Below are 15,000 nucleotides of genomic sequence, written 5' to 3'. Positions count from 1 at the left end.
CTGTTATTTCCTCACTTCTCCTGTGATATAGAATTTTTGAATGTATGTTAATACAATTGAGATTTTAGCCCTTTGTTTTTGCAGATTCCTATTCTTTCAAAATTTCTAAATCTACTGCTGCCAACACTAATAGATTATATAACATCAGAATTTCATTTTGCACAGTAATTAATGCCTGAGATTAATCTTTCCCATACTGGAGAGCTATTGGAATTTCTTACCTACAGGCATGTTTTCAGTACTTTTGCAGTATATGTGGGTAATACTATTTGCCAACTACAATAACTAGGGCCATAAAAGTGAGAAATCTAGATGAGAGATCTTCGTACTGACTTAAATACCTAGATGGAATTATTAAAACTTGTGGAGGTCAAGTTAAATTAAACAGCGAGGTGCAGGGATGTGCAATGCTGAATATACAAGCCTGTAACACTGCAATTGTTAAATTAATTCTTGTGGTTGTTATGTAGTGGCCTACTGCTGTTTTTAGTGACAGTTTGTTTTGGATGGTTTACTGCAGATCTACCAGTGGCTGCTGCTTTTGGAAAGACTGTCAAATATGTTTCATTCACAGTGTCTGCGTTATACAGATCTTCTATTAACATGTGCACAACTAAAAGTTATATACAAATTCCAGAGTAGCATCAGACTTTCCAAAATACTTGTAAAGACACACTTCCTGTAGATATGCTGTGCTAAAGTCCTGGCAAACACCAATTTAGAATTGCCAGGACTTTAGAAATTATATTTATTTACAGTATCTGTATTTCATGTAAGACTCTCACACATTCCATTGCTTTTAAGCACAAGGTGAAGCAGTATAGAGAATTTATCTGGTTTTTCTAAGCACACACCGACTACATGAGTACATACAAAGAGTAACAACATGAATTAACAGTCCTAGCTATATTTTAAAATACAGGAAATTTTATAAATCAGTGTGCTGCTTTGAAAACATATTTTTTAATGCAAAAATCTCAGATAAACTAGGTGTAAATAATTTTGACCATCTTCAGATTTCATGAAAATTAGTTTTGGAACTGCTCTAAGATTTTGCCATTTAATGCAAAGAGAAGTTTAAGTTTTATATTTTAACTTTATGTATTTTAACTCATCCATTTTGCAGGCATGTTACCCACACTCTAAGCAGTTTATTTTCTTCAGTCCAAGTGTGCTTCAATAGACACATCCATGCAGATTAAATCCAGGTACTAAGTACAAAGATTAAACTTTGCAATGAGGGAACACTGACAACAGCAGGTATACAGGGAAGAGATGAGACTGAGGAAAGTAGAGAATGGATTATCAGCAGATCAATGTCACTGAAATTTTTTTGTTTGGATTTTATCATTTTTACCAGTCATAGAAGTCATTGTAGCTCAAGTCCAAGAAAAATTCTAATTTGTTACAAGAAGATCCCATCTCCCACCCCTAGCAGTACAACCCTGGGAGTCAGGACATTTCAGCAGGTAACAGTGACCAGACCACAGCCTACACAATTTTAGAGACAGATTATCACGTTTCTACAACTACAGCTCCTAAAAATCAGGTATGATGCTCTGGTATAGAAGCTACTAATTCATTATGCATCTATTTTGGAAATACATTTTAGAAAAAAAATGGGGATTTCTAGTAAACTAATCTAGTGGACACTGAAAAATTCCAGATGCAAAGCAGTGTCTAGGAACAAAAATGAAACAACACTGCTCTCCAAGTATTTGAGAGATGCACTGTAGGAGTCACCTTAGTATGTCTGCATACAGTACACTCAATGATTTTAGCAGTTTAAAAACAGAAGTATTCATTTGAAACCTGCATTATGCTGAAACTATGATGAAGTTCAGACTGCACCTCATTTTTAGTATGAGCAGAATAAACAATAGACAAATTAAGGCACTAATTAAAACTAGAAAAATGGGACCAACTGGAGTAAATTTTATTGGTTTCTCTGGCTTCCTGTCTGGTCATTTGCTAGTAACTAAGAACAAAGACTAACATAGCAACTAAATGTTAATGGAGAGAAATTAATACACACAGAGTCCTTATCATGGCAGATCGATATTACAGAATTCATCCTCTTAAGTAAGGTATAGCCCATGTGTGGTACTATCTCCTCCAAACTGGTTAGTGAAGATGACCAATGTAACAGAGACCAGTCACCATGTACACAATGGACATTCTCCCTTCTTCCCCGATCCTGAAGGAAACTGCTTTATATGACAGAAATTGAAAAATAAAAAGCACTTGAAACAGAAAGAAACTGCAAACACTGAGTATTAAATAACTTGTGAATTATTACAGCAGCATCAAAGGGACACAGTGATGTTCCGAGCTTTCACTCATAACTCCTGGTGCACTTTTTCTATTGCAAGGCGCTTTGAGATCCGAGTAGAAAACTAGTAAGTTTTAATAAAACACACATCCATTTTGCTGACTTTTTTTCATGAAATGTGGGTATTGACTCCTCACTCCAGTCAAAGTAACAGGTTGTGTAAACTTAGCACTTAATGTACATGGCAGTTTCTAGACAATTGGATGCTTCTCACTTCCTCAGACTACTCTTCTGTTACTTTATGCTGTTATTCTGCTTTCTGCATTGCACTCCAAGAATTAGTCCTGTTTGTGACATACCATGTACACATATAGAAAATGTATTTTTCTAACTACAAGGTATCATTTGGGTAAGAAGCAGTGCAGAATGAAATACATTGTTAATAATTATAGAAACCATTACTTTTTGAGGAGAGATCTATACCAGTGTACTTGCTTAACTGTGCTTTGACATGTAAAAGTTGGTAGGGAGGATGTATGTCCCGTGGTTAGGAAAAGCAAGTATGAAGTATGAAGATGTACACTTAGTCCTCAAACAACAAGTGATGTGTTATGAGATGCTAGGTAAACAAATAAAATTTTATTTTTAAAAAATTAATTTCATTATTTTTTCCATTTTTTTGTTTATCCACGTGTAAAACTCAAATAACAATAAGTAACTCTGCACAGACACTACTGCAAGGCTGACTTACCTGATTAAAAAGATGCTATAGATAAGCCAAGTATTTGCTATTTTCACTGCCTGTACATAAAGATATTGAAGTTATGCAATGCCCAGTTCACACCCTCTTAGATATCTTACATAGATAGATAAATAGATAGATAGATAGATAGATTTTTTAAAAAGAAAAATAAGCAAAACCTGTAAAAAAAAGCCCTGTAAATCATTATTCCTTCCTTGACATTTGCATAGTTACGAGGTCACTTCTGCATAACGCATGGGTGCATATCCTTAGCACAGCAACCTGTACTCATAAAATGTCACTTGGCACTGCATCTGGGACACTGTAACCTCGATGGACTAAAAAGGATTTGGTTTGTGTCGTCCCTCCTGATTACGCAGTGTGTGACAGGAACAAGATTGTGTGGTGACACGGGTCGTGGAGACTGCACACTGTGTTTTCTGCTCCCACTTGTTTCTACTCTTCATTTCCTGTTCCAAGTACTACCTCTAACAGTCCTCCTACAGGAGGGCAGGACCAAGCATTTTTTATATCACACTGTCCTAACAAAAAGAGAAAGACCTTTTAAGGAAAAAAGGATTTTAAAGTAGTCATGAAATTTCTTTCTCTGATACTGTAAGTAACTCAAGTTTTCTAATCACTGATTGTGAACATCAATATTCACCACTTATGCCTAAGAAACTAAAGGCACTAAAAGAAAGATGAATTTAATCATGCATTCACATAATTTTTCTTCCATGTGTCTTTCTCTGTCCTCACCAAGGAAAGAGAATAAATGAAATCCCAGGCTGGGATTATGACAACGCTTCAGTCAAATGACAAAGTACTTTGTAAAGAATATTGTAGAAAGAAGCCTACTAAAAGATTTCCAACATGAAATTTAACAATCTGTCAAGCACCACACCCAGAAGAAAGTTGCAGGTCACAAAGCATCATATAATTTGTATTCCTACAGTGAATTACCAATGTAAACCACACAGATCCCTGAGGACATACTGGTGCCTTCTCACTGCATATTAACTTGAAGTCCTAAGGCATTCAGAAGGATGATGCTATTCAGAATAGTCAGGACTCAAAGAAAACCAAAATACATCATGTGTCAGCAGCACGTGTCTTCCCTCTTGTATTCATGTAACATATATGATACATAAATGAATACAGGCACATATCATTTTCTTGAAAGAAAAACAGAAGAGTCAACTACTTCAGGAAAAATTGTTTATTGAATCTTGATTTCAATGGCTTCAGTAATTAACTCCCATTGATTTCAGCAGAGTGACCAATAAAAATGCTAAAACTTTTGTACTGCTTTGCACAATCAAAAAAACTTTTAGAATTTTGTGCTATGCTTCATAAATACTAAAGGTAGCTGGATTAAGCAGTAAGAAAAGGGAAAGTAAAAAAATAAATGCACTACATGTACCAAATCCTTTACAAATTTGTATAATTCCTTAGTTTTTCTTGCTTTCACACTACTGGATGAAGAGGCACACTAAGAGACACTCTCAGAGAAGAAGAAAGCAATTTAAAGTTGGGTATTCTTTGAGAGGGCCTCTGCAGCCAGAGCTCATCTTTCTACCACTTTTCCCATGGAATATAAGAAAGAATCCTGGATTTCTGAGGCTGACAAATTCAGAAATGACAGAATTATAGAGGGTATATATTGCCTTATCATAGTAGCACTTGAAGTGTATGAAGAGGAATTATTTTTCTAAGCAAAGAAACATTCATTTTGTCTTGAAAAAGATCATGATGTCAACTGTAACTATTGATCAAGTTACTATAAATCATCTCAGGTTACATATGCTCTCCTAGAAGGAAATATGATTGACCCTTGCTGGCCACCTGCACACACATGAGCCCAATTACAAGGAAGTAGAATCATCCCATAAACCTGTACAGACAGCTTAAACACACCACTCAAAGAAAACAGTTACAACTAATTAATCTTCCTCTTTAAAAGACCTACCTGTACAAAGCATCCGTCACCAAACATGCATTAAATATGCAGTTGAGGAAAGATGGCAATTTCCAAGAAATAATGATGTCATTATGCTTCTGCATTGGTTAGTGAGTGGAGATAAAGACAGCACTTCTTTAAATCTCAGGATGGGATATAATCAACACAAACAAGCAAACAAGAGCGGTTGACCCAAGGCTAAAAACAATTAACACAGGCATTGTCTGAAGTAAAAGAGTGGAAAGGGGAGGGAAGAGGTGAACAAATATTAGGGCCTCGATCTCCCATCACTTTATAATATGGCTATATTATAAACTATCGGAAGAGTAGTAATCATTAAAAAATATCCAGAAACACACCAGACCCACTGGGAAACAGTGCACATTACTAAAAGTCAGATCCTAATCAGTGGGATTGAAACTGTGGTATAGAAAAAGAAGAAAAAAGAAATGTCTAGCACATATGGATGCACAATGGAAATTGCTGTAGATACACTTAATATGATCTTAGGTCAAAACTTTGTATGAACAAAAAACAGTCCAGATAATATGGGTAACTAAGACACAGAGAGAGGTACCACTTTCACATAAAAAACATGGCTCAAGTGGCTACTTCTGCTACTGTTGCTGAAAATATCACTGTCTGAGGATAAGCAAGTGGCATATAAAGCCTGGAAGCCACATGGTGTTCATAGTATGATGTGGGAGGATGTGAGGTTTGGGTGTAAAATCTGTGAAAGTTCACTGTAAAATAGTGCAGGAACAAAGGTAGGGTGCTGAAGTCAGAACAGCCTCAGCCAAGCTGGAGCCAGAAGGATCAATCATGTTGTTTCTTGCCTCACCTTGGGCAGGATTGTTAGTCGAAGATGACTCAGGGAAGTTGTACTTAAATCTCCTTCCCCACAAGATCAGGAACATAAGAATACTCGAGTAGAAGTACTGGCACTTCTTGTTGACATCTGAAGGGAAGAAGCAGACCTCAGGCTATCTTATGTCCTGGAAAGCAGCACATAGGCCATCATCCTTCCTTTTCCATTTATGATCTGCATCCTCTTAAAATAGGTGAATCCATTTTGCAAATAGTTACAGTCTCCAAACAGGTAAGAGTGACTTAAATGTTCTTGGGAAAAGCCTGTCTCATAGACCATATTTCCCACCAAAAGGAGTAGATCTCACTGCACAGTGGTCATGTTTCCTGTCATCTGTTCATTATGACATTACTATGTAAACTGTAGCCTCAGTGTCTCCTTGCTCTGACCTGAAATATTGATCAAGCCTCTGGTTCTGTGATATCCAATGAAAAAGCAAATCTAATAGAGATCAAACTTTTCCAATGCTGAAAGCAATGATGAAGGAAGAGAAACCTTTGCCTATTTTTTTTCTTTCTATTTATAGAGGGAATCATCATGCTGCATGATAGTCACCAACATGTCCATCAAATGGGGCACTCTGGATTATAGAGTGTTCAAATGACATCTGCATTAAATGAACATGCAGTGTTGTATTAGATTGCGTGTAAGTGCAGGATGTCCTACGGCCAAATATGGCCACATTCCATTTCAAGAGAATAGCAGTAATCTGAGTCACCTTGTTAGCTTTGTCAGAGCTAATAAAATCAACAGTACAACTTTTGGCAAGAGAGAATTCTAGTGCAGTTTTCAGTAAGCTGCACCATCTGTTTTATGAGCCAGTCTTACAGACGTGGCCTGAAGACAATTCACTTTTTTAAAATGTCCTCAGGACCTTCATGACAAAGTCCAAGTAGGAAGTGGTTACAGAAGTGGTAGAGGTCTACCAAAAAGAACAGGCATAGCAGGAGCAACAACAATGTCATCAGACTGAATGTTAATTCTGGATTTCAGTCCTCTTAGTCCAGGACTGATGGATCTTCTATTTTTTCTGTTTCTCAGAAACAGCTGCTGTGAAACAATTTTCCTCCAATATAAAACAGTTTAAGTAGTCATGTCATTCTTCTAACAGTTCACTTCAGAATCCTTTTTTGAAGAATCTCTGAGTGATTAGGAGAGGTGTTTGGAGGAAGACAGTGGAAAGTGTAAGGTATTGTATCGCACTCCTATACACTGATTAAGAAGGTCTGAAGAGTATCTGACAGCACAGTCGCAAACAGATGACAAGAAAGAAAAGAGAAAATAGGACGAGACACTAAATATATTTTTCCAGCATTGTTTGCAAAAGTCAGTTTGGAGACTCAATTGTGAAATTTCATGGAAAGCCATTCTGAAGAGCAGCGCTAATGGCTACATTGCCTCTTTCTGAGGATGTTGTACTGTGTATAATCTGCTTGAGAAACAAAAGAAAGCTGACAAAATGAGCTTGGATCTGAACAAGAAAGTAATTTTTTGACAGCTGAATGCCAGATTCTAGAAGAATATGACGTATGTCAGGAATACTTGACTAAGCACAAAAATTTCATCTTCAGAAATTATTTCTGATGCTAGATTCTCAGTATCAAGCACTGGATATTCTGTGTGATACAAATTGATTTTTGTTGAGATTACTTCTTTTCTTGTCCAGATCTGAGGCCAAAGACCTCCAGACTGCCCAGATGTAATGGACAACTGGTTATTTTTCTCGGAAGTTATTAGTTAAGGTGAGTTCTTATAATCCTTTCACACTGTTTACCTTCATTCGTTTTTCTGCAAGTGAGCAGTAAAGGACAGGGCAGTCAGTGATGGATGAGCTCTTTCACTGAAATCATTATCACAATGGAGATGAGACACCTCAGAGAAAATAAACAGGAATTCTGAAGAAGAAAAAGTAAGATAACACCTAAAAACCCCAAACAAAGATGATTTAGTTATAAGAGCACAATAACTTTTTTATTCAGCCACATGGAATTGGAAAAAAACAAGATATGAGAAGTACTGGCCTACACAGATGCAGTCAGTCACCGCATGCATGCATTACAGGTAGTCCAGAATCAGAGAACATTCCACAGCCCAACACAGTGGGATATTTACATTGAACCACAACTTGAATGTATATACATTTATATGTATGTATACATATATATATAAATAGCAGAGAGTAAACTACAAATATGCATCAGAGCTTATTTATACAGAAAGATCAATTATCCCTCAGAGTCCCTATGAATACTACTACTCAACTTTTGTCCCATGCTGGTGAAAGGACCATAAACACAGCAATTATTTTATCAAAAGTACCTGACATTCAGCTATATTACTATCTCCACAGGCTCATCAATCTTGGTTTTGTTCTTAGTCTTTTCATTAATAAAGACTGCCAGAAATGGCCAACTCCTTTCATAGAATGGCACAAAGCAGGGCTTGGATAATAACTGGAAGCCTGTTTTCATTTTGACTTCAGAGGTTTCAAAGTTGTCTCTCCAGAGGCAAAAGATCAGATAACTGTGTACTGTGATGCACAGCTCCCTACCCATAAATATCTTATTAGTACAATAAAGGGAAGCAGGCCTCTTAAATCCATGATGGGAATATTAGTATATTAACACAGGGTCCACAGCCTACAGAGAAATGTGCATTAACATACATGTGTTAATCTAATCTATCTAATTTCTACCAGTACATCTAGGTAACTTCTGTGAGCAGCTGAGCAGTCCTACACTTTCCAATACTTAGCTGAGAGTCTGGTAGGAAGCTGAATATATTATAAACAAAGTCAAAGAATGAGAAGTTGACGCAATATAAACCACAGAAAACAATCTGAAATTTGTCATTTCATCTATGCCATTGCTGAGCCAATAGGCAGTTAGAAGTAAAAGAGTAGTAAATCTATAACTTAGAAATTTCTTTTTTAAATTGTAATAATGTAGGTAATGTCTGCATATGATATGATGAAGATGTTAAAGGGAAATAGAAGTGGAATACAAACAATTTGTTTCTGCATTAGCCCAGTAACTAATTATTATGCTTTAGTTCCCTATAGAGCCCAGTGTGCATCACATACACTGGCAATTGGCAGCCATTGCTCAAATTCTGATATTCATTGGGTTCTCTGTCTGTGGTTTAATCATTCAACAACACTTTTAAATTGTATTTGTAAACCATAACTTCTTCAGAAATCATAATGCAATATATGTAATATCCTCTCAATTATTTAAATCCTAAGCTAGATGAGTGAGACTGAAAATGTAACAAATAACAATTTGATTTAGCATTTAAGCACATATTGAAAGAGTTCAAGATATACTAAGAGCTGGTTGTAGCTCTGCTGCACATACCCTAGTACAAGAGAAGAACACCTCAACCAGGTAGATACTGTGAAACTAGTCCTTCCCCCACAGATGAAGACAGGACAAAAGAGGATTGCTCCTCTGCCACCCAGCATTACAAGCTCCCAATCAGTCTTCCATACAGCTGTTGACATGTGACAGGTTCTGGTTCCTGCTCCTTCTCCATCTGTTAGGTGTTCCTGTCATTCCATTTCCCTTAATGGCACTTGTACACAACAGGAGATAACCACAACTTCAACAAGGCTACACAGATGTGTCTGAGGGACAGACATGGCTTAGCATCCATGAATTTATATAGAAATTTCAGCCCCCAAAGCCTCCTACGTAAGCCTTTGATAACTTTTTTTCTTGCTCAATTGGAATATTTATCCATTTACATGTAATGAAAAAAAAAGGAAAATAACCAACAACAAAAAAACTCCCCAAAAACTTCAGGTTAATACATCTTTTGCCTTTAATTACTTGACAAACAGTAGTATAACTGCATAAATTTTGCCTCAGGTGAAAGTTGGAGTTGAGCCTAATCACTAGCTGGAGACATTGTTCTGGCTAACTTAGGCAGAACGCATTTGTACTGTGTGCCTGAACAATAGTTAGGCACTACAGTTAAGGATTGCTTTTAGCAGTTGTCGATTTTGATTAAGTCTTTTCTAGATTATCTAAGAACACAGTTTTTATGTTTTACATTATTAAATTTGCATTAAAGTATAAATGGAGAGGCAGTGAGTTCAGAGGAAGTGAGTCTGAGCTCAGCAAAGTGTAAACATATCACAGAGACATGAGTAGCTTTCAGAGAAACTATATGAAATTTTCTGCACCTTCTCCTTACTCACTATCCAATTCACACAACGGCATTGGCTTTATTTCCAGAACAAACCACAAGTCTCCCTACTTGTCTGTGCTGAAGTAAGGAGTCAAAAGTGAAGCCATGAAAGCATTCAAAGTTACTGAAGTAAAAGAAAATAAGTAGAGAGAACATAAATGTGTCTAGAACATATATTAAAAGGATACTGCTGTAACTGGATGTCATTTGACAAAATGGATTAAAGATTATTTTGGTAAGCATTTTTGGAATGATGAATTCTACTGTAATAGGGAATTGTATTTGCTCAAAATTAGGTACGGTTCTTAAAATCCCTAAGTTATTTCATTCTATTGTTTTCCTGGTTTTAGTGTGTAAGTCAGCAATTCTCGTATTATACCACTGTGTAGGAAGGATGTGCTTAATTTCAAGAGATCACCAAATCTATTCAAATTTTGCTAGAATAAAAATTTTTCAGCAACACTGTGACTCCCCAACATCTTGTAGAATCCAGCATGATAAGCCCGGCCTATTTCCAGTGTCTCTTTATATAAGCCTTTAAACTTAAACTTGATGCCCAATCTTGAACTACCCTCAATCCTCAAGAGCATCACTGGACAGGATATATCTTGGTATGTGTAAAGGTAGTCTGTTCAGATTTTCTGATAAATTACAAAGGAATTTTTCCTCAGGTAAGAATTTTCTCATTAATTTTCTTTCTAAAGCATACATGTTAGTACTTCTGAAAAAAGCAATTCACGTATTTCCTCATTGCTCTGAAAAAGGTCTAAATGAAACTCACAGTAAAATCAAACCTACAGAACTATAGATTTAAATCTGAGTTTTCCAGTAGTTACTTCATCTGAAGTACAGCACACTGAGCCAATTTAACACATGATGATTCTGCAGGCCCATCATATCAAAATCAATGCACAGGAGACTGATATCAATGAAGACTCCTATTGGTATATAGAAACATAAATGACAGAGGTCTCTCCTCTTTATTTCAAACAGCATTTCAAGAAGGAGAAAAAAAATGGAGGAAATATAAAAGAATTATGCTTACTAGTGAAGAACATGTCCACTGCTTCCAACACTAAAGTAAACATTAAACATTTTTCTTCTACCAAAAAAGTGTGTTCAACACTGCCAAAGTCAGCTTAGGAGTCTGTACTGAGGCACTCCAGTTGGAACTCATAGTGAAAGACACATGTTTTTCACAAATGCAAATTTCCCACAATCAGTCCAGCCTGCTCCTCCAAATCTGCAATTTACAGCTTAATTGGTATTTTTAAAAAACATTTATAAAATGTAAAAGTTGAAGATTTTCTCTCAGTATTGTAGAATAGGCATTTTCTTTCTCTCATCGTTTCTTTAGCATTGTGACATCAGAAATAAATCATTAACAACAAATAAATGTAAATATTATATAAATAAAATACCAAATATTGGCAAACTTGCAAAAGCATACCCATAACCCATATATGCAGCAACAACCTTCTAAAATTACTTAAATTCAAATCCTTAAAAAAGCAATCCATTAAGAACTTTACAAGGAAAGTGCCCAAGGCTAGTTTAGAGGCTGATTGATGTAACTGAGACACATTACAAAAATAGAGGTTAAAAAATATGTAATAAAAATCTCATGCTTGATAAAAAATGTAATACTGTGACATGTAACTTCCTGATAAAATATGGTATTCCATCGTATTTTCATGCTGATCTCTGCTGTTATGTTTTTACTCAACTAACAGGAATATGAATTCTGTATACTCCATTTCAGGTAAAACATTTTAGAAGCCCATAGTATTTAGTAAGAAACCTTATAAGCAAGAACATTTCAATTCTGTAAGATCGTAAATACTCACATTTCTGTTTTCAGTTTTATATGCTTTATGGCAATTTTTTGACAAAGAAACGCAAAGCACAACTACAAGGACCACTAAAGAGCACTGCTGTACACAGTAAGCGGAAGTAAATTTGGGAAGATGCAGAAGCCAGGGAGAAGAGAGAGGTGAGAAGCGGGATGAAGATTTTAGGTCCTGGGTGGCCTGAAGTTGAAAGACACGCACTTAAGCGCCCAACTGAAGGGGCGGGGCAGGGGAGCAGAGGTGAAGCCTAATTATGTGCACACACTAACATGGAAGGAAGCAGAACAGTGAGCAGTGCACAGCCCCGCTCTTCCCTTGATTTTCCAGGACCTTCTTCTGGAAATCTGGTGAACAAAAGAACACAAGAATCAAACCTCTGTGTCCTTAGGTTTTACTGAGCGCACTCCATACTGGCAAGCAACTGTATACAGGGCTTTCAAAGGCATATTGCTGTGTAGGAGTGATGACTGAGTGCCCTCCAGGCACCTCAAACGCAATGCTGTCACTTCTAGTCACTACTCAGCAGGGCTAATGCCATACCTGTTATGACAAGAATCAGCCACTTAAAGGCACCACACCTCTGCCCCCACAACACATACTTGGAACAATGTATAAGCCGTGCAATAATGTTTTAGGTGTTGCCAAGGAGAAGCAATCTTTCCTATAAACACTGTAGAGATGAGAAGCAAGAAATTTAATAAACGCAAAGGAAGGCTTCTTAGTCTGAGTCCAAATAATTGCTATGATTTTATAGTAGTTCCTCTTGTGTATGGTCAGAGAAAGTAAAAGATTAAGATGCCATTTGACGAGGCTAAACCGGGTTTTAGTTGTCAGCCTAAACCTGCCATCTGGTGTCAAGATACAGCAGATCACACCCCAGATGTGATCCTTCAAACAAATGGCATTTCTACTCCCTTCCTCTCTTTCTGCAGAGCAAGCAAGGAAAAGGATCTATCAAAGATGCAAATTAGCAGAAGTTAGTTTCTTAGTAGAGCAAGTGTTAATAAGAACAACCACATCAAGAGGTAAAATTTCACATACATGCAGAAAAAAATCAATTACTGCTCACAATCTCCATCTGTCAGTATTCAGTGCCATGGAAATATGTCTGCGGTTGAGGAAGAAGGTATGAATTTCTTGCTAGCAAAATATGCAGGTTGGCCCACCTCAGCCATTTGAAAATCTCCTGAAAACCGAGTATTTTTTTCAGGGCAGTGTAAGTTTTGAAATCTTTGTCTTATTTCTTTACTTCTTTCTGTCGCAATATCTCATTCCACAATTGGGGTGGAGAAGGGTTATGCAGCGCTATCATTTGCACCTCATTAGTCTTGGGCTGGAGCTTTGAGAAAGCTGATACTCCCTCTAAATTTTTACAGATGCTTCTAGTTTACCAGTTCATGACTGCACTACTAGGAAAGACTTCCTGCCACTAAACTGCTTGCTGGCATGTAAGCTGAATTTCAAAATCCCTGAAAAAAGTAAAGCCCTGTGCGGCTCACTTGCCTTATTCTTGAGGGAAAAAAAAAAAAGTATCCTGAAAAAACACAGTAAAACTCTTCACTCCTAACCTGTGAGAGTAAAGGCCTTGGAAATACTTCCTTAAAATTGCAGCACATCTTGATTTTGAAACTCCCCACAAAAATGTTCATTAACAGACAGGTATTTGTGGAGGTGTTTGTGGTGTAAATTAGTACTATGACACATTAAATAAGTAGGGAGAATAATGCATCAACAGATACTTTTCTTTTTTTTCCAAAATCTGGATATTTTTCTTAATTGCCTATATGTCACAGGCATCTTTCACTCAGATTTATATAGGAGATTCTTCCTTCTCCACTATGTCATGCCCTGTACTCCCTTCCTTAAAAGGTGAGAACTCTTTAGGTGGTTGTTGTTTTGTTTTGCTTTTAAATTACTTTTTATTTTGCTTTGCTTACAATAATTCTGGAGAGTTTTCTGAAGTTCGGAGCAGGTGACACTGGTCTGTTCTTAATCTTTAGTGCTTTAGTAATGTTAAGGCTAATGACGAGGGACACAAATCCCCTGATGGAACTGAATGCATTCCAAGATCCCCGACCCACTCAGAGCAGTAATCCCCTGCAGCTGGAACTTACTTACCACCATGCACAGCTAATACATTTTTTAAAAGCTAGTCACTAGTGACAAATGTAAACTGGACTGAACAGCTCTCATCTCCTATCCCCAGTCTTCTCTCATAACCCTGAGACTTGCTATTTGAATGATGGATATGATCTGCCTTTTAAAGCTACCAAACTGAAGTTGTATAGCTCCACTCTAAGTGACTAGAACGTTTTAAAAGCATCTTCAGCTGTCAGACTTGAACAAAAACAAAAAAGGTCATTCTTTACACAAACATTTCACAACTGGGAAAACCATCTTGGTTGGCTTTATCACTACCATTCTGAACCCACTATTTATTTAGATACTGCATGCAAGCCATCTGTACAATACAATTACACTATCTGCTTGATGCTATTAAGCTGCTTGCTGCTTTCTGTTGTCTTAATAAAACTCCTGCTACATGGGAATGAAATCCAAGACCAGGGTTCAGTTCTGCTGGTGGTAGTCTGATGCTAGTAAAAGAGCAGACTGAAGTTACAGCCTCATAGTAGCAATTCTGTGTACTATGGCATAGTTCCATGCAGATTCCCTTGGTTAACTGACTGTAGAGAGCTACTCAAATTTACATGTAGGCAAATTATAACAGAATCAATTTTTTTTAGATATTCCTAGGATGGGGACGGGAGGACTGTATCCAAGTAACCATCCTCTTCTCACCAACTTCCATAGAATTCTACAGCTGAACAACCCAACATTAATAGTATGTTCCAAAGAAAGCAGTGAAATGAAGAGGGAAAGCTGAAGTCTAAATATGAAGAAAAAGATTGGATCACTTGGAGAAAAGGAAATTTCCAGTGATGACATAATTATAATAAAATACCCCTGACAGGAATGAAAATAAAAAGGGCTTGATGGTAGTTCCATTGTTTGGTAGAGCCTTTTTTGTTGTCTTTAAATAAGGTAGTATAGCACCTTATTTCTATTTGTTAAATTTTGCAGATAACTGGCACTAATTACCATGATTTAAGTGGTATT

General features: G+C 36.8%; 1 protein-coding gene across 4 annotated transcripts in view; it reads right to left on the bottom strand.

Annotated features, from left to right (window-relative positions):
- The window catches only part of BNC2 (basonuclin zinc finger protein 2), a 333,043-nt gene that overhangs the window by 287,430 nt on the left and 30,613 nt on the right, over positions 1-15,000 (bottom strand). The window contains exon 1 of one of the 4 annotated variants that reach the window (XM_088157177.1): positions 12,953-13,501. The exons of the other annotated variants lie outside the window; for them this stretch is intronic. Within the exon in view, the coding sequence (XP_088013303.1) occupies positions 12,953-12,961 (9 nt within the window). The 5' untranslated portion in view covers positions 12,962-13,501. Of the gene's footprint in view, positions 1-12,952; positions 13,502-15,000 lie in introns of those variants that run through there. 4 annotated transcript variants of the gene reach the window in all.

This window comes from Sturnus vulgaris, chromosome Z (genome assembly GCF_052056855.1).
Source record: "Sturnus vulgaris isolate bStuVul1 chromosome Z, bStuVul1.hap1, whole genome shotgun sequence".
Classification (NCBI taxonomy): Eukaryota; Metazoa; Chordata; class Aves; order Passeriformes; family Sturnidae; genus Sturnus; species Sturnus vulgaris.
The sequence above is the reverse complement of the archived record's forward strand: the minus strand, read 5'-3'. Positions and strand labels throughout refer to the sequence as shown.